The sequence below is a fragment of the Peromyscus leucopus genome, chromosome 7 (genome assembly GCF_004664715.2).
Source record: "Peromyscus leucopus breed LL Stock chromosome 7, UCI_PerLeu_2.1, whole genome shotgun sequence".
NCBI lineage: Eukaryota > Metazoa > Chordata > Mammalia > Rodentia > Cricetidae > Peromyscus > Peromyscus leucopus.
In genome coordinates, this window is record NC_051069.1 from 112,895,605 (window position 1) to 112,922,408 (window position 26,804).

The following is a 26,804-nucleotide window of genomic DNA, read 5'->3' on the forward strand; positions in this document are numbered from 1 at the left end:
TTTAGACATTTTCTGGTGAGTGAGGCACTCATATTCAGCTTTCCATAATAAGAAAGTGCTTCCTGCTAAACAAGCTTTAGCTACTTGGGACCAATTAAACTCTCCACAAGATTGAGTGTATATGGAGAAGTTGGCCCAAAGGCAGATGTAGCCTGTTTTATTTCCTTAAGCAGTTTAAAAGGAAGGGGTTCCCATGTGGGCTGGTCATTAGTTCCTTGACTAGGTGCAATAACAGGAAAGCATCATAGTGCCTCACCCTGAAGGTGGGTTTGTCAGATCACTCCAGCAAAACCCACCAGCTCCCTTCACTTCTTTTTATGTTTTTCAGGGGGCCATGTGGAGTGTATGGTTAAACACTGTAGCAGAAGGCAGCCGGGTATTCAACAGCTTATTGCTCCCTTTACCCATTCATCTTCTTCCTCAGAGATTGATTTTTCATTACTAAAATTAACAGAAATCTCCTCTTTAGGGTCCCTTAAAGAGGGGGGAATGTTCTGTTTCGATTCTGAACATGGAGACAGTGTGTGTGTGTGTGTGTGTGTGTGTGTGTGTGTGTGTGTGTGTGGTGTTCTCTGAAGGAGAGGGGCCATGGTATGAACAGATGGTGAGAGAATAGTTAGCTCTGATTCTAGCTGGAACTTAAGTTCTTGATCAGTTGTCAGAGCTTGTTTAAGCATATTCCACATGGAAAATGCTATGGATGGCATCTGGTGCGCTCCACACTGTGCATGCCAGTTCTTAATCTCCTTCCATACAGTTTCCCAGGCCTCAGAATTCATGGCCCCATGGTTTGGGAAACAGGGACTTACTTTCTGTACAAATTTAAGAAACTCAAGTTGACTAGAATTAACTCAAACTCCTTCATCTTAGCATATGTTTAATAACTTCCACAAGAAGCTGTTTCTATTTAGATTCATTTTGTCACATAGTGCAGGAAAGATTTAAGGAGAGTGCTAAAGGGAGGGGTTATTCAATGTCTCTACTCACTGCTCTGACAGGCAGTGGGTTCCCCCGGGATCTGCAGAATCCTTTGGTGAGATCTTGATTGTAGTTGACGACTAGGGAGGTCTCCTATTCATATCTCTGGGAGGGGCTAGGTCTCCCTTTGCTGGACAGCCCCCATCAAGTGATACCTCTTCCCCTGGATATGCTTGAATAACTACTTTTTTTTTGATTCCCTAACACCCAGGCACCAGGTAACGAAGACTTTTAAGTACCTACCTTAAAAGCCTTCTTCCAGGGTTCTAAATAGGTACTACAACAAATGAGGAAATACTAATATCTGAGAACGAGAATAAGTCTGCTCACACTGTGCTCTTTCTATCCATGTCTCTTTATTGTTCTGAAACTATCCAAGTTCTACAGTGAGAGTACCAGCTTATATACATTTACAAACAGTGGGTTCTTTGGCAATATATTACAAGGCTTGAATTTCTCAAAGAGATAAGATTGACACACAGAGCAGTTACTGTCAGCTTTCATTTACAGCACAAAGTGAGAGTGGTTAATGGAGGCTTCCTGATGAGGTCAACTACAGATTAAACCAACAAAGGAAATCTAATTTGTGCGCTTAAACTACAGTCTTAAATGTGGCTAGGTAATAAGATAAAAGTCTATAATCAGTAAAAATCAAAAATAAGGTTAAAAAAAAAAAAACTGTCTTTTTCTCCATGTGATGCTCCCAAGCAGCTCGCATGCTGCTTTTCCAGTGGGCAGGGGAAGTGTCCTCTGTTACTAGGCAACCAACATAAGCAGTAGAGGAATACATGCAGCTTTTGGTCTGCTGTAGAACTTTTGCCAGTGTTGTCTGGCTTTAAAGAAGCTCTCAGATCTAAAGGATTACACCTTTTGCCTTAAGTGGTTAAAACAAAGGGAGGACATGAGCCTATTTTGCACAACATATGGAACCTGGCACCTCTCAGCTGCTCTAGTCTTAGTGGCATAAATCTCAGCCAGTCTGGAAAATTATCTTTCTTTGAGAATGAACAAATGTGTAATTACTTTACCTGTTATCACAAGCAGTAAATCTCTAAGCTAAAATCTTGTATTAATAAACCAAGGTGAGAATAAAAGCAAGGAGTTAAGGGTCTGTTAGTGTGAGGTAGTTTGGGTCAGCAGGATGAAACCAGGGCATGATTGTTCCCTATCTATCTGAGTGGCTATAAATCAACAGGTCCAGACACGCAGTATCTGTGAATGTCTCAAATGAGATTTTCCTGGACACTAACACTGGCCAATAAGGATAATTGCAGGAAGGCAGACCTCTAAGTTCACACTGGAAAATGGAACAAGTACTTGGTTGTGGGAAACAAAGGTTTTGTTTGTGTGACTGCTTTCACACATAGCTTAGGGAGGTCATCCAAAATATACCAATACATAGAGGAAATTATGCCCAATAAATGATCAAAACACTGCTAAACTGTGGGAATAAATCCCAAATTTGTAACAGATGGGAAGCGCTGTAGCTAACAAGAAATCCTGCAGCCAGACCAGCAATCCATTCAAAAAGCAAATAATCCCAAAATGCTATGTGTGGTGGTTTCCTCCAACAAAATCCACATTTCTGATTGGTTGGCCTCATAAATGATGGATTAATTCTTACTGCATAATTCTGCACCATGCAATATTTTTATGTCTAATTGCTATAGCTAGAACTTCAAGTACTATATTGAATAGATATGGAGAGGGTGGACAACCCTGTCTTGTTCTTGATTTTTAATGGAATCATTTTGAGTTTCTCTCCATTTAATTTGATGTTGGCTGTTGGGTTGTTATAAATTGCCTTTATTATGTTTAGATATTTCCTTGTATCCCTGATCTCTCCAAGACCTTTTTTGAAGGGGTGTTGGATTTTGTCAAAGGTTTTTTCAGCATCTAATGGAATGATCATGTGGGTTTTTTTTCTTTCAGTTTGTTTATATAGTGGATTACATTGACAGATTCCTGTATGTTAAACCACCCATGCATATCTGGGATGAAGCCTATTTGATCATGATGGGTTATTTTTTTTTATGTGTTCATGGATTCAGTTTGACAGTATTTTATTGAGTATTTTTACATCAATGTTCATGAGGGAGATTAGTCTGTAATTCTTTCTCTTTGTTGCATCATTGTGTGGTTTGGGTATCAGGGTAGCTGTAGCTTCATAAAAAGTTTGGCAATATTCCTTCTGTTTCTATTGTGTGGAACAATTTGAGGAGTAATGGTATTAGCTCTTCTGTGAAATTCTGATATCTGCTCTGAAACCATCTGGCCCTGGCTTTTTTTTTTTTTTTTTTTTTTTTTTTTTTTTTTGGTTTGGGAGATTTTTAATGACTGTTTCTATTCCCTTAGGGGTTATAGGTCTATTTAAATTGACCTATTAATTTGGGTATGTGGTACCTATCCAAAAAATTGTCCATTTTAGTTTTTTCAATTTTGTGGAGTACAGGTTTTTGAAGTATGACATGATGATTATCTGGGTTTCCTTATTGTCTGTTATTATGTCTCCCTTTTTGTTTCTGATTTTGTTAATTTGGATATTCTTTACCTGCCTTTTGGTTAGTTTGGATAAGGGTTTGTCTATCTTGATTTTCTTGAAGAACCAACTCTTTATTTCATTGATTCTTTGTATTGCTCTGTTTCTATTTTATTGATTTCAGCTCTCAATTTGATGCCATCTACTCCTCCTGGGTGAGCATGCTTCTTTTTGCTCTAGAGTTTTCAGGTATGCTCTTAAGTTGCTAGTGTGAGATTTCTCAAAATTCTTTATGTAGGCACTTAGTGCTATGAGTTTTCTACTTCACATTGCTTTCATAGTGTCCCATAAGTTTTGGTTGCTGTGTATTCATTTTCATTGAATTCTAGGAAGTCTTTAATTTCTGTATTTCTTCCTTGACCTAGTGGTGATTCAGTTGAGCATTTTTCAATTTCCATGAGTTTGTAGAGTTTCTGTAATTTGTGTTGTTGAATTCTAACTTTAAGCCATGATGATCCATTAAGGTACAGGGGGTTATTAGAATTTTTTTTTGTTTGTGTGTGCCTTTTGAGATTTGCTTTGTGGCTCAATATGTAGTCAATTTTAGAGAAGGCTCTATGAGATGCTGTGAAGGTATACTCTTTTGTGTTTGGGTGAAATGTTCTATAAATGTCTGTTAAATCCATTTGAGTCATAACATGTTAGTTCTCTTATTTCTGTTAAGTTTCTGTCTCAGAGACCTGTCCACTGGTGGAAGTGGGGTGTTGAAGTCTCCCACTATTAGTGTGTGGGGTTTGATGTGTGATTTAAGTTTTAGTAATGTTTCTTTTACAAATGTGGTTGCCCTTGTCTTTGGGGCATAGATGTTCAGAATTGAGACTTCATCCTTTTTTTGATTTTTTGAGCCAGGGTTTCTCTGAGTAGTTTTGGTGCCTGTCCTGGATCTCACTTTGTAGACCACGCTGGCCTCGAACTCACAGAGATCCACCTGCCTCTGCCTCCCTAGTGCTGGGATTAAAGGAATGCACCACCACCACCCGGCAAGACTTCATCTTGATGGATTTTTCCTGTAATGAGTATGAAATGTCCTTCTCTATCTCTTTTAGTTGATTTCAGTTTGAAATCTAATTTGTTAGATATTAGGATAGCTATGCCAGCTTGCTTCTTAGGTCCATTTGATTGGAAAATCTTTTCCCAACCCTTTACTTTGAGGCAATGTCAGTCTTTGAAGTTGAGGTGTATTCTTTGTATGCCGCAAAAGGACGAATCCTGTTTTTGTATCCATTCTGTTAGCCTATGTCTTTTTATAGGTGAATTGAGTCCATTATTAAGAGATATTAATGACCAGTGATTGTTAATTCCTGTATTGTTTTTTTTTTTGTCAGTGGTAGTGTTTGTGTGTCTCTGTGTGTTTCCCTTCCTTGAGATCTGCTGGTGTGAGATTATCTATTGCCTGTGTTTTTGTGGGTGCAGCTAACTTCCTTGAGCTGGAATTTTTTTTCTAATACTTTCTGTAGGGCTGGATAGGTGTTGTTTAAATCTGGTTTTGTCATGGAATATTTTGTTTTCTCCATCTATGATGATTAAAAGTTTTGCTGGGTATAGTAGTCTAGGTTGGCATCCATGGTCTCTTAGTATCTGCAAAATGTCTGTCCAGGACCTTCTGGCTTTTAGAGTCTCTATGGAGAAGTTGGGTATAACTCTGATAAGTCTGCCTTTATATGTTACTTGGTCTATTTCATTTGCAACTCTTAATATTCTTTTTTTTCATTCTGTATGTTTAGTGTTTTGATTATTATGTGGCAAGGGGATTTTTTAAAAATTTGTTCAGTATATTTAGTGTTCTGTAAGCTTCTTGTATCTTCATAGGCATGTCCTTCTTTAGGTTGGGAAAAATTTCTTCTGGTTTTGTTGAATATATGTTCTGTGCCTTTGAGTTGGAATTTTTCTTCTATCCCTATTATTCTTAGGTTTGGTCTTTTCATGGTGTCCCAGATTTCCTGGATGTTTCATGTTAAGAATTTGCTGGATTTAACATTTTCTCTGACCAATGAACCTATTTCCTCTATCATATCTTCAATGCCTGAGATTCTTTCTTCTATCTTCTCTTGTATTCTGTTGGTTATGCTTGCATCTATAATGCCTGTTCATTTATCCAGATTTTCCATTTCCAGAATTCCCTCAGTTTGTTTTCTTTTTGTGTCTATTTCAATTTTCAAGTCTTCAAATGTTTCTGTCACCTATTTGTTTTTTCTTAGCCTTCCTTAAGGGATTTGTTGATTTCTTCCAATTTTTTGTTGGTCTTTTTCTCATTTTTTAAGGGATTTTTAAAATTTCCTCTTTAAGAGCCTTTATCATCTTCATAAAGTTGTTTTAAGGTCATTCTCTTCTGCTTCATCTGCACTGAAATATTCAGGTCTTGCTGTTGTAGAACCACCAGGTTCTGGTGGTACCATATTGCTCTTTATGTTGTTGAATGTAGTCTTACACTTTCGTTTAGCCATCTGGACTTGGGATAGTTATAGGTACAGGTGTTGCTCATGATGTGTTTATTGGATGGGTCTTTTGCTCCTTTATTGTGTATTTCCTTTATTGCTTTTGGCCTGAATGGCCAAGAGTTTTGGTGATTGGTTGGTTATCAGGTCAAACAGGGTTGTTTCAGCTGAGGTTTGTGGTGATTTGGGTACCTAGACCCAGCTTTCCTGCTCAGGGATTGGTTGGTTTCATGTTCAGTTCATCAGGGGAAGAGTGTTTCTTTGGCTCTTGTTTCAGGGCCAAAGTGTGTCTTTCACTGGCTCTGGTTTCAGGGTCAGGGTGTGTTTCTTTGGCTGGCCCTTTACCCTACACATGTGGCCTCATAAATTCATTTTTCTCTGAGTTTGTAGGTACAAACAATATAAAAAATGGACATCATAATGCTTGAACAGATATTGACATTGTCAAAATTTCTTCTACAGAATAAACACTCTAGTGTAACTGAATGCAACTGTGTTGGATAAAGATCTTACAAAATACTTTATAGTAATAAGCCCTCAGGATTTTTTTCAGGTACTCAAAGACTATTGTAATATGCAAAGAATTTAACAGAATGATTGCACACTAAAAGTTTTACTCCTATATAAAGTGCAAAACTTTACTACACTGACTAAATTTATAGGTTTTCTCTGCAGTATGATTTTTTCTCATGATTTCGAAGACTACTGACACATGCAAAGGCTCTACCACATTGATTGCATTCATAGGGTTTCTCTCCAGTATGTGTTCTTTTATGCATGTGAAGAGTATTGTGATGAACAAAGGCTTTACCACACTGATTACATTCATAGGGTTTCTCTCCAGTATGTGTTCTTTTATGCACTTGAAGAGTACTGTGTTGTGCAAAGGCTTTACCACACAGATTGCATTCATAGGGTTTCTCTCCAGTATGTGTTCTTTTATGCTTTTGAAGATTACAGTGATGAGCAAAGGCTTTACCACATTGATTACATTCATAGGGTTTCTCTCCAGTGTGTATTCTTTTATGCATTTGAAGATGACTATGATGTGCAAAGGCTTTACCACATTGATTACATTCATAGGGTTTCTCTCCAGTATGTGTTCTTTTATGCATGTGAAGAGTACCATGACGTGCAAAGGCTTTACCACATTGATTACATTCATAGGGTTTCTCTCCAGTATGTGTTGTTTTATGCATGTGAAGAGCACTGTATTGAACAAAGGCTTTACCACACTGATTACATTCATAGGGTTTCTCTCCAGTATGTATTCTTTTATGTCTTTGAAGATTACAGTGATGAGCAAAGGCTTTACCACACTGATTACATTCATAGGGTTTCTCTCCAGTGTGTGTTCTTTTATGCCTTTGAAGATTAGAGTGATGAGCAAAGGCTTTACCACATTGATTACATTCATAGGGTTTCTCTCCAGTATGTGTTCTTTTATGCATTTGAAGTTGCCTGTGATGTGTAAAAACTTTACCACATTGATTACATTCATAGGGCTTCTCTCCAGTATGTGTTCTTTCATGCCTTTGAAGATAATTGTGACATACAAAGGCTTTACCACACTGATTACATTCATAGGGTTTCTCTCCAGTATGTGTTCTTTCATGCATTTGAAGAGTATGTTGATGTATAAAGGCTTTACCGCACTGATTACATTCATAGGGTTTCTCTCCAATATGTGTTCTTTTATGTATTCGGAGATTATTTTCACATACAAAGGCTTTACCACACTGATTACATTCAGAGGGTCTCTCTTCAGTATGTATTCTTTTATGTATTTGGAGATTACCATGATGTGCAAAGGTTTCAACACACTGAGTATATACAGAAGGTTTCTCTCCAGTATGACTTCTTTCATGCCTGTAAGGATAATTGGCACATGTAAAAGTGTTACCACATTCAATATACTGTTGAATCTTTATATCTGTATGAATTAATTTTACCATTTGGTCCGATTGTAAAGAGGAATCAGATCTTAAGATTGTATTACTGTATTTACACTCATGTTGTTCCCATTCATTAAGGGTTGTTTTGTATTTTTTAAGATACCTATGATGGTAAAATCCTTTATTACATGGTTCACATTTACAGAACCTTTTTCTATATGAGATTTTTCACATATTTGAAGAGAACTGGAAAAACTCAGAGCTTTACCAACTTTAGTGCTTTCATAAATTTTCCTATACTGTGAGTCATACTACCTTTGCAAAGTGAACTAGGTACTCATGGGGCTTTTTGGCAGTGTGAGTTTGTTGATGTATTAACGATGAAACTAGAAAACCAATTACTTGTATACTTGAATCAAATTCAACAAGTATACTCAATGTGGGGACTGCTACATATCTTCTAATTTTTCTGAGAGGTATGTTATGTTGTTCCATATCCCTATGTTCATATGTCTTGTCTCCAGAGAGACATATCATATGCTTAGTTAAGGGAGAATAATGAATAAAAGGGTTCCACATTGAATTCATACAGTTTGACTTTCCATTCCTCATAATCTTGTGGTATAGGGGTTAATATATCTCCACAACAACTGCCCCTTGACTCTAACTACCTCTCCTTTCACTCAACTTAGCAGTCACAAGTGTATGAGTTACACTAGCTTTACTATGGACTATTTACTTATTAGAATGTTTTGAAAATATACTTATTACCTCTTCAATGTATATGCCTTTTGTAATATGAGTGGTATGAAACTAAATAGATTGACAGCTCTACAGCATAGCTCTCATGGTGTTATGATTCAAGTGGTGATATCTGTTAAGGCATTGTTTCCTTGTCTTTTTTAAAAGCATGCCTTGCATAGGCAATTCACCTACCTGAAATTGAGGTATATAGTTTTTGAGAACTTCATAATCATCAATGCACTTTAAGTTGTGCTTATTTACATGGTTGCTTTTGTGTAAAACTTTCAGGACACATTATAATTTCTTCAGAGACACATTTGTATCAGCTTGCCCATGAAAATTACCTTTCATGTCTTCCAGAACTTTGACAATGTACTTCAATATTACTGTCTTCCCAACTGTACCCTAAAATGTAGTACCAGAAAATGTATGTTACTTAATTGAAAACTATGCAAAATTTAAGTTACTATCCTCAGTGAAACTTAGAACTATGCCTGATTTATTCAGCTCGCTCTTCTTTCTCAATCAAATTACAGAAGAGCATCAATAACTAAGAAACAGTTGTCTCATTTTAAAACATGAAGGAAAATTCAGTCTTACCTATGGTGGTAAGGTTCCTGTATGTCTCCAGCATCACATCTTTGTAGAGATTCTTCTGGAAAGGATCCAGCAAAGTCCACTCTTCCCAAGTAAAGTTGACATGCACATCATCATAGGTGATTGTATTCTAAAATATCCCATACATGTGTACAACAGAAAGCATGATGCTAACAACAGTGTAAATGTATACTTCTTTGACAATATAGTCATATAATTCTGGTATTCCCCATACCTATTCCAAAACATAGACATTATAATTTTACCAGCAAGTGACTTTAGAAGGAAACTATATGGGAGGTTCACCTCTGTCATTTCTGTACCCTTTGAATGGGATATCACCTTATAAGAGAAATGCCTATTAACAAACATAGAGAGACAAGTAAACAGATCAACAGTACAGAGTACACATGACAGAAATTGTATGAACAATTAATTACTAACTACAAAAAGGAAAAAATAATATGGGCAAGCTGGGTGTATTGGCTCATGCCTTTAATCACAACACTCAGAAAGCAGAGGCAGGTATATGTACCTCTGAGTTGAATGCCAGCCTAGTCTATGCAATCAGGACTAGGACAGCCAGAAGTACATATTAAGACCCTGTCTCCCATGCAAAAATTCAGTCAAATAAACAAAAAAGATAGAAAGAAATCAGAGGTTTTTACTGAAGTTCCTACAAAGAGTTATGCATGCATTTTAATTCAGTATTCATCTTCCAGAAACCAAAGTACCCAATTTAAACTGTAACATCAATAAGACTTTACTAAAAGGCACTGTGTGTTTAAAATGTTACAAATAGACAGATGAAAACATTAGCAATATAAATGTTGATCATAAATAATCAACACAGGGCAGGAGTAAAGAGCTCTTGCTAGTCTTGCATATAGGAGGTCTTAATTGCCAGTACTTACATGGAGGATCACAACTATTCATTATTACAAGTTCAAGGTTTCTGAGACTATCTTCTGATTACTGTGAAGACCAGGTACCCACATGGTGCATATCCATGCATACAGGTAAAATACTCATATTCATTAAAAAGTTCAAAACAAACACAACAAGCAGGAAGAAGGTGATGCATCAGCAACCCAATGACTTAGAAGTCTCAGGCAATATTAATGTCATGAATACATGCCATTCTGAGAAACAGAATGATACCCTCTGTGAAATTTTAAAATTCAAGATATGGATGAAGCTCAGTACAACAGAATTTGCTTCAGTGGACAAAAACCTACATTCCAGGCCCATCACTCTATAATATAAAAAACAAACAAACAAAAAGCCAGGAATGTTGGCCTACATTTAATCCCATCATTTTGTAGCCAGAGTCAGGGTGATCTCTGAGTTCAAGGCCAACCTGGTGTATAGAGCTACTTTCAGGACAGCTAGGGCTACACAACAAAACATGTCTTAAAGAACAAACAAAAAATTAATACAACAGGCTATCAAACTGCCTTAGCACTGCATACCAGTTGCTTCTACTGTATCTTATGTGATTTAGGGAGAGGGTCTATAACAGTGGTGAAGACATGACAATACAAGAAGGAAGCTGGCTCATTAGTTTCAGCCATAACACTACTATTATGGCTGACATAACAGTAGTGTTATGTCCTATCTACTGACACATGGAACAGGAAATGTGTTGAGGCTATAGAAACTCATATGATATCCCCAATGAGGAATTTCATCCAGAAAGTCTCCTCCTACTGATGGTTTCACAAGCAACTGAAAGAAAGTCACCAAGGAGAGACACAGGCTCAAATACATCTTCCTATCTGGGAGGTTTTTCATTCAATCAACTACATTCTGACCTAAATCACTATAGGCTAATGGTCATCCATGAAGAAAATACTTTAATCACTTCAGTGATTCTTATAGTCTACAACAGCCCTGTTCAAATGTCCTGTTCAAAAAACACTGTTCAAATGTCCAAAATCTCTTTTAACATTCAAGATAATATCTTGACAGTGACATCTTGTAAAATCAGAAAACATGTTACATCTTTCCAACATACAATGGCACAGAATGGCATTCACATTCCAAAAGAGAGAAATGGAGACACAGTGAAGGAAGATTGGACCACAGCAAGACTGAATCACAGCAGGACAAACATCAGCTCCTGTAGCTCTGTCTCAGATGCATGGGGCTTCAGTTTTAAAGGGCTTACATGACCCTATCCCTGATACTTCTCATATCTCTCTCTCTCTTTGGTTACTTCCACTCCCAATATGCAGCTAAGTCTCCATGGAAGATGTCTCATAGCTTAGGTATGTTAACATCTTATGGTCTCAAAATGCAACCCAGATTGTTGTGGAATATTAAGATGTTTTATATTTATGCTGTGGAACATTTGTTTTAATGATGCAAATGTGTGTTGCAGTTTTTTATGTTGCATTTTTTTAACTGTGCAGCTGTGATACTTTGCCTATCTAAAATAACTAATTGGTCTAATAAAGAGCTGAACAGCCAATAGATTGGCAGGAAAGTATAGGTAGGGCAGGCAGGCAGAGAGAATAAATAGGAGAAATCTGGGAGGAAAAAAGGAGAAGCAAGAAAAGAAGACACCAGGGGCCAGCCATCCAGCTACAAAAAAAGTCACAGAGTAAGAAGTAAAGAAAGGTATACAGAATAGAGAAAGATAAAAGCCCAGAGGCAAAAGATAAATGGGATAATTTCAGTTAAGAAAAGCTAGCTAAAAACAAGCCAAGCTAAGGTCAGGCATTTATAAGAAAAGAGCCTCCATGTATGTGATTTATTTGACAGTGGGTGGCAGGCCCCCAAAAGAGTAAAGAGTTAACACACACACACACACACACACACACACACACACACACACACACACACACAGCCAACCAACAATACCAGGTTTCATCATCACAGCTTCATGCAATGAACTCTCACAGTCTCTTCACTGGGTGTCTACTCTACCAAATATAGATGCCTGCAACAATGCTGAACTGTAACCACAGACTAAGAATCTATGACCTTAAGTTTTCTTTCTTGTTTCCAGACCAGTACATGTTGGGTGGTCCTGAAAAGTTTGATTTCTTAATTGGGATGGACAATAACAAACATGGATCACAGGTATGTGGTGATATATTGTGTACCCTAATAAACTTGCCTGAGGATCAGAAGACAGCCAGCCACTAGATTAGACATAGAGGTCAGGCAGTAGTGGCACACACCCTTAATCCTATCACTTGGGAGGCAGAGATCTGTCTGGATATCTGTGAGTTCAAGGCCACACTGGAAACAGAGCCAGGCAGTGGTGACACACACCTTTAATCCCAGTACTGGGAAGCATGTATGCCTTTAATCCTAGGAAGTGACAGCAGGGCAGAGAAAGGTATATAAGATGTGAGGAGTTAGAAAAAAGGCAGTTCAGCTGAGACCCTTTTGGGTGAGGACTCAGAGGCTTTCAGTCTGAGCATTCATGGAGACAGGATCACCTGAGGTATTGGCAAGATGAGGTTGGCTGTGGCTTGCTCTGCTTCTCTGATCTTTCAGCTTTCATGCCAATATCTGGCTCTGGGTTGTTGTTGTTTTTTCTAAAAAACCATCCAAGATTCAAACATCTGGTGTCGAACCTGTGGGGCATGGTTCATGAAAAAGCTGCTTGTCTGTGGCCTTGCAGACCATGGCTCAGGTCCCAGTTGCACTCAGCCAGAATCTCCACCCCATGTGAGCTCGAGTCCCTAGCCCACTAGCTAAGTTTTTGTTGCAGCCTCTCTGCAGCAAACACCATAGGATTTTTTTTTTTTTTTTTTTTTGGTGGTAGTGGTGGGGCTCCAAAAACCATAGAAGTTAGCCACTTTCTCATGTTCCCTCATACAGACGGCTGGCTCTTTGGCTTCTTCTCTCCTGATGGGTTGAGGGCTCTCCCTGGATCTCCATCTTGGGCTGCTACCACACTAGGTAGCTGCCTTGAAACCTGCTCAGGCTTCTACTGTTCTACACAGAAGCAGTCAGCCTCACATCTGAATTATCATTGTCAGCAGATTTGGTGAGACAACTGGGATTTCTTAAAGGGAGAAATTAGTTAAAAATTTTTTCCCACATTAAAAAATGGGAAACATTTTTACAATGGAGGGAATTTGGTTTCTGTTTGATAATACAATTAATAGTCTGAAAATGGAACAATTAAATGAGAGGATAATTAATATAGATGGGATTTATGTAATGTCAATTATAAATACTATTTAATTATTCTTGTTTTATCATTAAAAAAAGGTTATAGCTTGATTAATATAAGTGCCAAGATAAAAGTTTTAGAAAAACTTGTTAAAACAAATCATAGAGAAATTCAGTCCCAGACAGAGGAATTTAAAGGTGAATCAATCTCAGCATTGCATTATATGTTACAGACAAACAGCCTAAGGCTTTCAAACAGCCAATCTTAGTCTATCCAGTAATCTTACAAAAACTGCCAAAAGCTCAAGGCTGTGTAAGAGCTGACTGAACTTCTGTGCAAATATTAGATTTCCCTATTTGTGAAGCAGATGTTAAACTTGTGGTCAACTTGCAATGGAATTATCCCTCAAGATTGGAGAGATTTGGTTACAGCTGTTGGGGGACCTGGTGGAAGGATGAGGCTAAGACCATTGAACAATGAAGTAGGACTAGAAATTCAGAAGCTAGACAGACCAAGTTTGAGAGCCAATCACCAATGACCAAGAGGACACTGAAAATACCAATTTTAAAGAAATAAACCCAGTGGAGTGCCATTTATCATAGATTTGGAAAAACATCACAGCAGCAACAGTCATCTATAACTTCCAATGGAGAAAAATATCTCTTAAATCATCCTTCCATATTACAATGAAGAACAAGGGGAGAATAAGATTTGAAATGCCAGGAATGGAAATAGTAGCAAACACAAAATTCCTTTCAGCATTCTTCATGCCATACATATTGAAGATGAATCCTGTGTTTGGCTACCAGTACAATAAAACTACCAGACTTGCAAGTGAAAATGTATACAATTATCTGGACTGAGACCAGGAACCAGGTTACTTGACTGAGGAGACATCAACATCAATCACAACAAACCCATGAGAACCCATGATTTGGCAGAACTGTACTGTGGTGGTATTGTATTCCCCAAAATATTGTGTACCTTAATAAACTTATCTGGGGTCAGAGAACAGAAAAGCCACTAGTTAGGCAGAGATAGCACACGCCTTTATTCCTAGCATTCCAGAGGTAGAAATCCATCTGGGATCTCTGTGAGTTCAAGGCCACATTGGAAACAGCCAGGCATGGTGACTCACACCTTTAATCCCAGAAAGCGAGCCTTTAATCCTAGAGAGTGATGGTAGAAAGCAGAAAGGTATATAAGGCATGAGGACTAGAAACTAGAAGCATTTTGGCCTGGTTAAGCATTGGCTGGTTAAGCTTTCAGGCTTTGGAGCAACACAGTTCAGCTGAGATTCATTCTGGATGAGGACTCAGAGGCTTCCAACCTGAGGAAATAGGACCAGCTGAGGAATTGGCAAGGTGAGATAGCTGTGGCTTATTCTGTCTCTCTGATCTTCCAGTGTTCACCCCAATAACTGGCCTCAGGTTTGATTTTATTAATAAGAACTTTTAAGATTCACCCAACGTTCGTGTTACGAATTCATGAAAAAGCTGTTTGCCTGTGGCCTTGTGAGCCCCAGCTCAGGCCCAAGCTACACTCAGCCGGTTGTGGTGGCGTATGCTGGTAGGATTTGCTGAAGGAGACAGAGGCAGTAGGATCCCGAGTTTGAGGCCGGCCTAGGAGGCTTGGGAGAAGCTTTGGCCCGGACTGAACCACAAACAGTGGTGGGACCATGGAAGCAGTGGCTACTGCTCCACATTGTCAGCTCCTTCTCATTGTGTTGGTGACTGCGGTGATGCTGCTACCTGGGACAAAGGGTTTACTGCTGCTGGTTCAGAGAAGAATTGCCAGGACCATCGTGTTACAAGAAAGCATCAACAAAGGTCAGTTTGGAAAAGTTTGGCAAGACAAATGGTGGGGAGAAATTGTTGTGAAGATTTTCTCTTCTAGGGAAGAATGTCCATGGTTCTGAGAGACAGACATTTATCAGACTGTGATTGCTTCAAACCACAGAGGAGGCAAAAAAAAAAAAAAAAAAAAAAAAAAAAGTCTGCAGGAAACCATGACCATGCCTAACAGTGACTTTGGAATCTTCAAAAAGATGACAGGATCCTACAACGATGATTCCACATGAACTATGATAAAGCCATTAAGCCGATTAATACCATGGAAAAATCGACTTTGGACTACAAACTGGTCAGGACAATTTCGAGAGGACTAGCTGAAATGATCCAGCCTGACAGACTACTCAAACAAGGACTTGAAACAAGCCCTGAACTTTCCTATTATGCAGAGACTGGACAAATGATACAGGACTTGACGATTAACCCAAAAATTTTCTTTTCAAGATTCCCTAAAGATATCTTCACCCCTAGAAAGCAAAAAGAAAAAGAGAATATAGATATGAGATAGATCATCTAATCTACTCTGAGAAAAAAAGATAAAGAAATAATAGGATAAATAGGTAGATCACTGAATCTACACTGAAGTAAAAGGGGAAGATATAAAAATGACAAAAGGTAGACTACTGAATCTATTATGAAAAGAAAAAAGAGAGAATATGGATATGATAAGATAAAAGGGAAGATTATGGAATCTACTTTTAAAAAGGAACTACTTGTTTTAAATAAGATAAGTAATGAAAATTTTTTGGTCTGAGTTTATCAGATGTTACTGGACTGGACATTGTTAATATATATAATGGAGTTTTTATCTGAATCTGTCAAATGTTAATGGACTAGATATCATTAATGTAATTTTTGGCTGTATATATTGTATATACTAATTGGATAGTTTTTCTTGTATTAGTCATAAGCTTTCTTTAATTTTAGACAAAAAGAGAGGGAATGTGGTGGTATTGTGTTCCCCAAAATATTGTGTACCTTAATAAACTTATCTGGGGTCAGAGAACAGAAAAGCCACTAGTTAGGCAGTGATAGCACTTTAATCCTAGCATTCCAGAGGTAGAAATCCATCTGGGATCTCTGTGAGTTCAAGGCCACATTGGAAACAGCCAGGCATGGTGATTCACACCTTTAATCCCAGAAAGCGAGCCTTTAATCCTAGAGAGTGATGGTAGAAAGCAGAAAGGTATATAAGGCATGAGAACTGGAAACTAGAAGCATTTTGGCCTGGTTAAGCATTTGGCTGGTTAAGCTTTCAGGCTTTGGAGCAACACAGTTCAGCTGAGATTCATTCTGGATGAGGACTCAGAGGCTTCCAACCGGAGGAAACAGGACCATCTGAGGAATTGGCAAGATGAGGTAGCTGTGGCTTGTTCTGTCTCTCTGATCTTCCAGTGTTCACCCCAATAACTGGCCTCAGGTTTGACTTTATTAATAAGAACTTTTAAGAATCATGCAACACTGTTACCTTTGATCCAGACACTGATAGGAAAACACCATGGAAGCATTTTCTCTCTTGGAATACAATACCACTCCCACATGGATTCAAATGCCCAAATTCACTTTTTGGGCTGTAAGCACAAACTGAATATGCCAAACATGACCGTAGTGTTTGTGGTCAAATTTCCCAACCTACCCTATTATGGTAAGATGGACATATGTAATAATTACCTGGTATGGAAAGCAGAAAATGATTCATTTCTATCTATTAATGACTGTCTGGAAATTACAGCACCGGGGACACAATATTACAGATTTCCATTGATCATGACTGACCTATTGCCACAACTCTTCAAATCTTATGATACTAAAGCCCCACAACCTGAGGACCTATGCAGATGTCCAGACACTTTGTGCCTGCATGGTGTTCTACAGAACTCAGGTATACCTTAGCACAACCATCCATATTTTTTACATACATGGACTATATACCACCATAATTTTTAATGCAAAAGGCCTCAACCCCCATAACAGAATCTCTGGAATGGATACCAACCAATGCAAATAGGAATAATGTACTGACTAATGTCACTTCTTGTATATGGAGCAACCACTCAGTGCAATCACTCAATTCACACTGGACTTGTGAGGGCAAGTCTGTTCAGATTGCCTTGCAGCCCATCAAGAGCTCCAACTTCTTCTGGACTACCACTATACAAGTTTTAATACACCACCAACAAAACAACAAACTTAACTGATGGAAGAGACAATAGAGTAACCTAACTGACCTTCTGGTCTTTTACATTCTCAGAAGATTTACAACTTGACAACTACATTTACTGACACATTTTTAAGGAAAATGAAACCAAAGGAACAATGGACTCCAATAATTATTGATGATACACTGGAACCCATCTTTATAACAAAGAAAAATCTGCATGCCAAATAAGGAAGAATTTTTGTAGCTGTGATACCATGCATATACTCCGCAACAACAAAACAATAAACTTTCCAATTCCTCTGGATATACATGCCAGAAACATCACACATTGTTTCATTCCAGAATATGGAACATTAGTTCCCAGTCTGTTGAAATTCTAGCCTGTACTTATACTGGCTAACAAACTGATTATATCAACCCAAGAGTGGATATGATACAATTTGCAACCAAAGGATGCCTAAGATGGATCCTATGACTCCTTTGTACCAAGGTATCACATTTAAAAAGGCAGACTATAGGCAGAGTGAGCAAATGAGAATTCTGGGAAGAGGAAGGGCTAAGTCAGGAGTCACCAGCCAGACATACAGGAAGCAAGATGACAAGGCAGAACTGAGAAAAGGTATCAAGCCACGTGGCTAAACATAGATAAGAATTATGGGTTAATTTAAGTGTAAAAGCTTGTCAGTAATAAGCCTGAGCTAATGGCCAAGTGGTTATAATTAATATAAGCCTCTGTGTGCTTACTTGGGGGATGCAAGTGGAAGAGATCTGTTCCGACCACCAGCCAGCTGGGACACAAGAAAACTTACAACTACAGCAGACCACAGAAATTTACATTGGTGGAAAACTGCAGGTATGGATCTTTCCAAAGTGGAACCTTGGAAACATACACACCCAGAACCTCCCTATTATTTCCACATGATTCTTCCACTACCACAGCTCAAGGAATGGGACATTGCAGACTTTGTGACTCATGAGCCCAAACTCAACATATCACATGTAGGAACTCTACACAAAGGACCCCAAATTGATGAGGTATATGTCTTCCCCATAATATAGAAATTCTATGTAATCAAAGAAGGCAACCTAACACCATACATTAATAGAAGAGGATAGCATGAGAACAACATGTTCTTCATAGCCTACTACAAGGCAGCATGTCAATCCCCCTACTTTCCCACCAATGGTTACAGAGTACCCATGATGATGCCTGACATTAGCCTGCCTGTAAGACATAATTACACCTAGGATCCAGAAGATCTCACTTACCTTCAACCTCAAATCATGGCTCCCGACTGAAGAACTCTGCCCTGAGCCTGAATTTAGGAAAATACCAGCATTTTCCTACTCCTCAGGAAATAAGTTTGCTGTAAGAAAACCTTTACAATTGATGGTTGCTGGAGCTATGTTGGTTGGCTCCTTACATGGAGCTACCATAGCATCTTCTGTGCTTTCAGACATAAATGCAGATGCAGCAGACATCAGAAATCTTACTGAACAACAAACATTGGCTATTAACACCTTGTCTAATGGACTAGCTACTACTCAAAAACTGATTACAGGTCTTCATCTGGAACTAAGTATATTAAAGCAATCATTGGTAGATACTAACAGATATACAACTGAAAATTTGAAGAGACTAGCTGTAGCCAACTAGATCTTGTGGTTATGTTTTAATTGTGCTGAAATGTGATTTTATTTGTATGTTAATAAATAAAGTTTGCCCGGAGATCAGAGGTCATTAGTGAGCCAGGATCAAAATTCAGGTGGTGGTAGCCTATGCCCTTAATCTGATCACATGGCAGGCAGAGTCTCTGTGTGGTCAAGGATACAGCCAAGTGTGGTGACCCTTGAGCCTTTAATCCCAGTACCAACCATAGAGACCAGGAGATCTGTATAGACAGGCAGTGATGAGGAAGTCATGTGACTGGGCTTAAAGCCAATGAGAAGGCACAAGAGGAAAGCAATAAAACACAAGACACACAGGAAGATGGTCTCTCTCAGGGGAAGGACGACAGCGAGCGGTAAGCTAAAGGTAGTTGTGGCTCTTGCTCTGATCGCTTAGGCTTTAACTCTGTATTTGACTCTGTGTTTCTTATAGACTGTTTAGAAATTCATCTACAAGACCTCTCAAAATTATCTGCCACAACTTATTCAGAGGAACAAAGAGAAGAATGTATCCAAGCAAGACTTGGATGTTTCAATGAGTACACAGACCTATCTCAGCCCTTTTCTCAGGACTTGGAACAAAAACAGCAATCTATAAGTCTCTAGTGGACCCAAGGCAAACCTCTTGGTCTGAGCATATTCTGCAAAATACATTTATACTTAGTCTATAGAAACAATACAGTACCAGCTTAGCACACATACCTATTGCCTAGGAAACTTGGCGATGGGCTTGTTGTATCCATTGATTCTTTCCTGTAAACTAGTTAGACTAGTACAGAGGGTATCTAGTACCCAGAGGAACATACCATTTCACTTGAGGCCAACATATTTATGGCCACCCACCCTCTGCTCAGTGAGCACCACCAAATGTCAGAATGGACCTTTTAGGTACTTGCAAACCAACTCACAAACCTTGGCAATGGAGTCTTTATTGCATGCTCCATGAAGCCTTTAACCTCACAGTTAACATCACCATATAACATCACCAAGGATACACTGGATTCTACTTTTTATTCTGCAGAATCTGGTTGTCTGGATGTATACAATGCTACTAGAGTTACAGCTCCTTTCTCAGGACAGGTAAACATGTCCAAGTTATCTATCCTAACATTTGAATAGAGACATGTTTTTGACTCAGATACCTTATATATTAATAAACCAGAAGATGACTTGCTAGGAAAGGCTAGAAAGTCATTAATGATATTTCCACTGTTCTTGCCTTTAACATGCCACAATTATAGTCAATGGATTATGAGATTACTAGGGATAATGAGACTCCAGGAAGACAGATAGAGTCCAACATTTATCAGCTATACTCAAAGCAAACACTATTGCCTATACCCATAAGGTTACCAAGCTTAAAAATGCTCTTTATGTGATGTGACTGGTAGGATATTTAGATTTGACTATACCACTTCCCTACAAGGAACTTATTCCACTGGATAGAGGAGAGCCTTTGGCTGTTTGTACACATCATATTTGTCCTTGTAGTGTATAAATTCCTTTCTGGGCTGGTTTAATAAACTTCATTTTAGGAGAAATTATGACAATGAGCTGTAGAGACTCCTATAATACCAGAAGGAACAAACCAGCTATGTATGATTCCAGCAGATATATCTGTGTAAATCATGATTTAAAAAAACTTCTTCAGGAAATGTTTCATCTCCATGATGACACCTCAGGCCAGGAATATTGTATTCCAGATTCTGCCTCACTACATCATTGCCATTTTTGCCAGAAAGAGGGTCTGATGCCACTGGAGACTCACCAGACTTCCTGATGCTTTATATTCATCAATTGTTTTTTCATAATATTAACATACAAAAAAAACTGAGAAACAACACTAGAAGTGAACTATGAAGCTTATGGGACTCTTAGTTGCTCTTTTCACTCATAAAAGAAGAAATACCTGGTCCATAGCCATGACCCACATGCTCCTACTTTAGACTGATCAAGTTAGGATAATGCACTACTATGATTTGCTCAGCTCAGACTCCTACAGCTCAAACCCTGGCTATGCCCCCATTAACATTTTTGTTTGAAAGTGATTGCATTTCCTGTTATTTCTGAATGTGTTTTTCTACTTGATGCATAACAAACCTAGAGAAAATACAAATTTAGGGAAATAAGTATATTCAAAAGGATCATAGCAATATCCTATGGTCTATATTGTTTGGACCATTTTGCTTAATAATTGTATGTTTTAGTGCCTGAGATTTATTTGCCTGCATTTATTTGTCTATTAGTAATTGGAATATTTATTATATGCTTTCTCTTTTTCCTATTGTGGCCTAAATTTGTAAACTGCTGTGAAACTGTTAATATTTCTTTTATGTAGTCCCCATTGGCACTGTGTATGCCTCAAGGATCAGGGAATGGAATGGAATGTGCATAGAAAAAAAAAAAACCCTTTTAGATATGTTAAAAAATAGCTTATTCAAGAACCCCACTATACCCAAGGCTGTACTTAATAACCAGAACCCAGTGACATCACTCACTCAAAATAATCAGACATAGTCCTAGAATACCATGATGCCCACTGGGCAGTATATAAGCAGAGACCAAGAGCAATGCTCTGCTCTGTACATCTGGAGAGATATCACCTTGATCTTCCCAGCAGCTAGAGCATCTCCCCAAGGATCCTGACCCTTGAATCAGAGACATCTGTTAGGGACTGGACCTGAACTTCAGCTAAGGTGTGTGACACAGATGAGCAGCCTTTGGGAAATAGGTTCAGGATCTCAGTTAGGAATTTAGAGGGTAAACCTTGTGTGATGACCATCAGCATAATAAAATACAATTTTGTTATACTGACTATGCATATCTATCTTCTTGCTCATGAAAGTTAGGATCACTTTCCTGATTGATGACTAGATGTAAGTCTGCAGCAGAATAATGACAGGAAAACTTTTCTAAACCAAAAGCAACATATCAGATTTTTAAAGAAACAGTGTATGACCTGTATTATACACCCAAAGTAACTTGTTTTACTAATTGCTTTGTAAGTCACAGGCACTTTTGAAAACAAATTTATTACTGTTTGTATGTGTATGTTTGTGTGTTTGAGAGAATGTCTTCCATGTGTATACAGGTGACACACAAGAATAGAGGGTATCAGATCCCCTGGACCTGGAGTAACAGGTGATTATGAGCCTCCCAATGTGGGTGTTGGAATCAGGACTCAGGTTATCCCCAAGAAGAATATGTGCTAAGCAACCTACCAAGCCCCATGATGCTTTTTATTCAATAATCTAAAAGTCTTTCACAGACTAACAACAACAAAACCTAACTAAATAAAATAAATAAACTATCCTTAGGAACATGGTGAATCCATATTAAGATGTATATGGTCAATCAATATTAAGATGTATATGGTCAATTTGCACCATAAGTTTAACAGAATCCAAAGACAATGCCCAACAATTTATACCAGAAAAGCTGATTCCAAAGCTACATGCAAAGTGGAAACACTCAAAATGCTCAAGGGGATTGTTAAAAAATAGTACACACATGGACAAAATGTGATTTCTATATTTACCACAAAAGCTACCATAATTAAGATTGTGTACAATATTTGTAAAAGAATAAGGGGGATGAAGAGAATAAGCCAAGAACAAAAGCAGGAAAACATAGTCAACTTTTAATCAAAAACCAAAGAAAACTCAGCCAGGAAAATTGTGATCTTGACCAATGTTACCCAGCTACCTATGATTCTATGTGTATGGAAATTTAATAAACAGACTTCACAACTCCCACAAAATTAACTCCAAGTGATCATTAAACTGTTGTGTTTCTTACTCTTTATCTATTGATATTTCTTCCAAACAGAAAAGCCCCATGCTCTAGAGCCCTCTCTGCAAATGGAGATAATTGTCTCCAGAGCCTACTATGGCTCTACGGGCCCTCATACCCACTGTGTTTTCATGAAAACCCAGCCCCAATGATGTCCAATCACAAAACAATATAGAAAAATAATTTTATGTCTGCCTTCTACCACATGGATTAAGGCACAAGATGTGGCATCTGCCCTATACACCTGCCCAACATCATGTAAACTTGAGAAACCTCTGCAGCTCAGAAACCTCTTTTTGCACTGGAACTGAACTTCCCTGAATCACACCATTGTGGCTGGTGGTAGCAGAAAGTTGAAAGCATTCTAATCATATATTGCTGAAGGATGATCCCCATCACCTCCTTACTACCAGTTTCTAAACTATCTGTAACAATTATAAGACAACTGAAAGTGGAATGCAATGTTCTAGAAACTAGATCTTCAGTTTTCCAATCTGTCTTCCCAATGCATACCAAAAGCAGTGCCTGGGTGTGCACACTGGACAGCGATATTACCAGCATCTTAGCTTCCCATGCCAAGGCAACAGAACCTCCTGCTCCCCAGGGAATCCACACTCAGCAAGGCTCAGAAGCCAAGGGCCACTGCCCAAGTCATCACATGGATCAAGAGAACCACAGTCTGTCTCATGGTCCATCCCAGTCCCAGCAGCTCTGACAGCTCAGCAGACTTGTTCCTCCTGGTCTGGGGTCAGTGGTCCCCACACTTACCATGGCATGGCTTGTGGTCTTCCTTAAGGCTCCCTACAGCAGAACAGAAGAGAATCCTACAGAAGAGAATCTTGAAAAGAACCTACCTCCTACTGGTACTCCTGATCGCTAAGTCTTCCCAGAGTTAGGACCACCCAGCTTGGGGTCCAGACATCAGCAGTTACCCCACTGAGTGAGCAGGGATCAAATGACTAAGACAGCATAGGCCATCACAGCTCTGCCCTTCTACCCTAAGGTCACACAGGGACCTAGTCTGGTAAAAGTGTAGTTTAGTAGAATCTTCCATTCTCCCAGAACATTTCCTGATCCTCTTCCAAGGTACAGGGTCCTTGTGTGCACATTCCATTACACACTCAATGTCCAGTGCAGCCAACCCTTTACTTCATAGCTCAGAGGTCCTACAGCCAAACACAGGTCATATTCAAACAGTAACTGTTGTTAAAGCAAAAAAGCCATGGATTAGACAACAATGAAGTGTCTCTGGGAGGACTTGGATACAGCAAAAGTAGTAGAAATGATATCATTATAATCCTAAAAAATTATGTTAAAAAGTTGAATCAGGCTTTATGGTCATGTGCTCCAGAGACAAGGGATTTGTATTAGGGCATACCAAGTACTACTCACATCATTTAATCTCTCAGGTTATACATCTTAAACCTGGAAAACCTATCATGTTATGCAGGGCCACAGCATTTTATCCAGTTCTATTCTGGTTTAACTAGTGTAACTACAGTAATTTGTTTTCACAAAAGTTCAATTCTTTATCCAGATTCTTGATTGCCTGGTCTGTAAACCAGATAAATGGCCAGTCAGGACATTTATTGATCATCTAAAATTGATTATCTCACTGCTCATTGCTAATGTCAACTACTGTCAAAGCAGAAAAGCTTTTACCCTCCTTTTGCCTCCCTTTCTATGCTATGACTACACTTGTTTTACAGTTGGTCAGTGAACTCATTTCTTACACAGGTCCTTCTTCATTTGTAAGTTCCCAAAAAAAAGTCAGAGAAGTTGGAGGACACTCATTCACTTGTCTATTTTTCCTTCTCACAGACCCGTCAAGTCCCAGCCTAGAAGGAGTTGCAGGACAGCCTGTCTTCTCAGCCCTAGGCAGTAGAGGAAGGATTAAATGTTCAAAGCAATTCTCAATGACATAGTGTGAGGCAAGCCTGAGCTACAGGAGACATTGATCTAAACCAGTGGTTCTCAACCTTCCTAATGCTGTAACCCTTTAATACAGTTCCTCATGTTGTGGTGACCACCCCCAACTGTAAAACTATTTTCATTGCTACTTCATAACTGTAGTTTGCTACTGTTATGAATTGTAATATAAATATCTATGTTTTCCAATGGTCTTAGGCCATTCCTTTGGTAGGGTCATTTGATCCCTCAAAGGGAGCCTCAACCCCCCAGGTTGAGAACCACTGCTCTAAACTGATACATATAAATAAATAAATAGCACTTAAGGAAAAAAAATGGAATGAAATTCTAATGGCTGGGAAACACTGGGAAATAGAGACAAACAGAGATTAGATCAGTAATGCATTTAAAGAAAATGAAATTTTAAAAATGAAACCAGTAACTGACTTTTTAAAATGATAAAAATAATTGGAAAAACACTTAGCTATACTGACTTTGAAAAAGACTAGGCACTTTCCTGGTAGAGAAAATGCCATTAATAAGACATTGGATGACTTTGTCCCATGTAAAATGTTAGCTGTTGAGTGCTATAAGCTGACACATGGAGTTATAGCTGATGTCTTGTGTCTCAAACCTCTGAGATGACTTAACTGTGTCAACCAGGATTGCATATATCTGCATAGGAGAGTTTCCTAACTCAGTAGTTCAAGGTACCCTCCCTAAATTGTACACCCACCAATTCTGCCTGTCTTCATGTACATGGAAGCAATTAATACAAAGAATTAAATTACACAGAAAGTCACTCACCCTGCTCCAGTAGGTCTGTCTTTATGATTGGGACTCCTGCAGCTCACTGCCTTAAACTTTAGTCTGTGATCTAGTTACTGTCTAGCCTGTTTATCCCTGCAGTGTACACAAAACACTGTTCTTCCTCTTCTGGACTGAAGGGAGAAGCCATGCTCCACATGCAAATCCTTTCTGTTACTGCAATGGACAGTCTACTATGTGACTCAAATTGGTAATTTTATAATTCTGTGGTGCTACAGATCTGTAATCCCAGAATTTAGGATGTCTAGTCAGAGCAAGGGCAATGCCCTGTGGGTCTACAGACAGGTTTCAAGTCTACCTCAATTTACATAGGAGACCTTGACTCAAAACCACTTTTCAAAATGACTGGAGATGCAGCTGTTCTAGAATTAATATATCTTCGTGGCACACCAGGACTTAATGTTGGTTATGGGCCTTTTGGCTGGTTGTAAATCAGACTTGTCTCCATTGTTATGGAAATTGTATCTTAAAGGCCAGTTAAACCTGGTGAACATTTACATCTTATCATACTAATCTCTAACAGGCATGATTAGCACACCTCTTATCTTTGGGGTATTTGGGAGGCAGCATTCCTTTATCTTAATTCTACTTTTTGACTTAATGTCTCCTAAGAATTGGTAAATCTTTATACCATCAATTTTATTATCATCAATTCTACTCTTCCACATCACAGTCTAGCAGTGGAGTGGAAGACACTGTTTAAAAGCTCCACAGAATTAATTCCAGACAGATCCTAAACCTAAATTTTAAAAGTGCAGAACTTCTGGAAGATACTAGAGAGACCATGACTCTCAGGGTTTGGCAAATCTGCCTTCCATAGTGACAATACAAGCACCACAGGTGCCAGCATTTCACAGTGATGTCAACAACAAGGCTATTTCTAAGCACAGTCCCGTTCCCATGCAGACACAGTCCGTGAAGTGAAGTTACTCAGAGGCTGCCAGTCAGTCCTTGGGACAGACCATGCAGCACCACTCAGGATACTCAGGACCATGCAGGGACATGCTAAACTCCGCATAGCCACTGGCTCCCACCCAGGCGGGGGAGGACCCAACACACCGGCTCCCATGGCTCAGCCAGTTGCTCCACCCAGTCTGGAGACAGCAGTCCCTCATTCACCATGGCCAGCCACTCGTTCCAGTCTGGGGACAGCAGCCGCTCACTCACCATGGTGCGGCTGCCAAGCTTGCCCACACTCTCCCCACAGGGAAGTCCGAGGCGCAGCAGCTGGGACGACTTCCGTCTCCCTCAGCAGAGAAGTTGAACCTGGAGCC

The 26,804-nt window shown here is 38.9% G+C and overlaps 1 protein-coding gene across 1 annotated transcript; it reads right to left on the reverse strand.

Annotated features, from left to right (window-relative positions):
* Positions 1-1,570: 1,570 nt before the first annotated feature.
* LOC114685941 (zinc finger protein 431-like) lies at positions 1,571-26,804 on the reverse strand. The gene is made up of 5 exons (XM_037208244.1): positions 26,590-26,804; positions 9,192-9,318; positions 8,936-8,996; positions 7,751-7,821; positions 1,571-1,593 (listed from the first exon to the last, which is right to left on the reverse strand). The coding sequence occupies exons 1-5, from the start codon at positions 26,698-26,700 to the stop codon at positions 1,571-1,573; spliced, it is 393 nt and encodes a 130-aa protein (XP_037064139.1). The 5' UTR covers positions 26,701-26,804.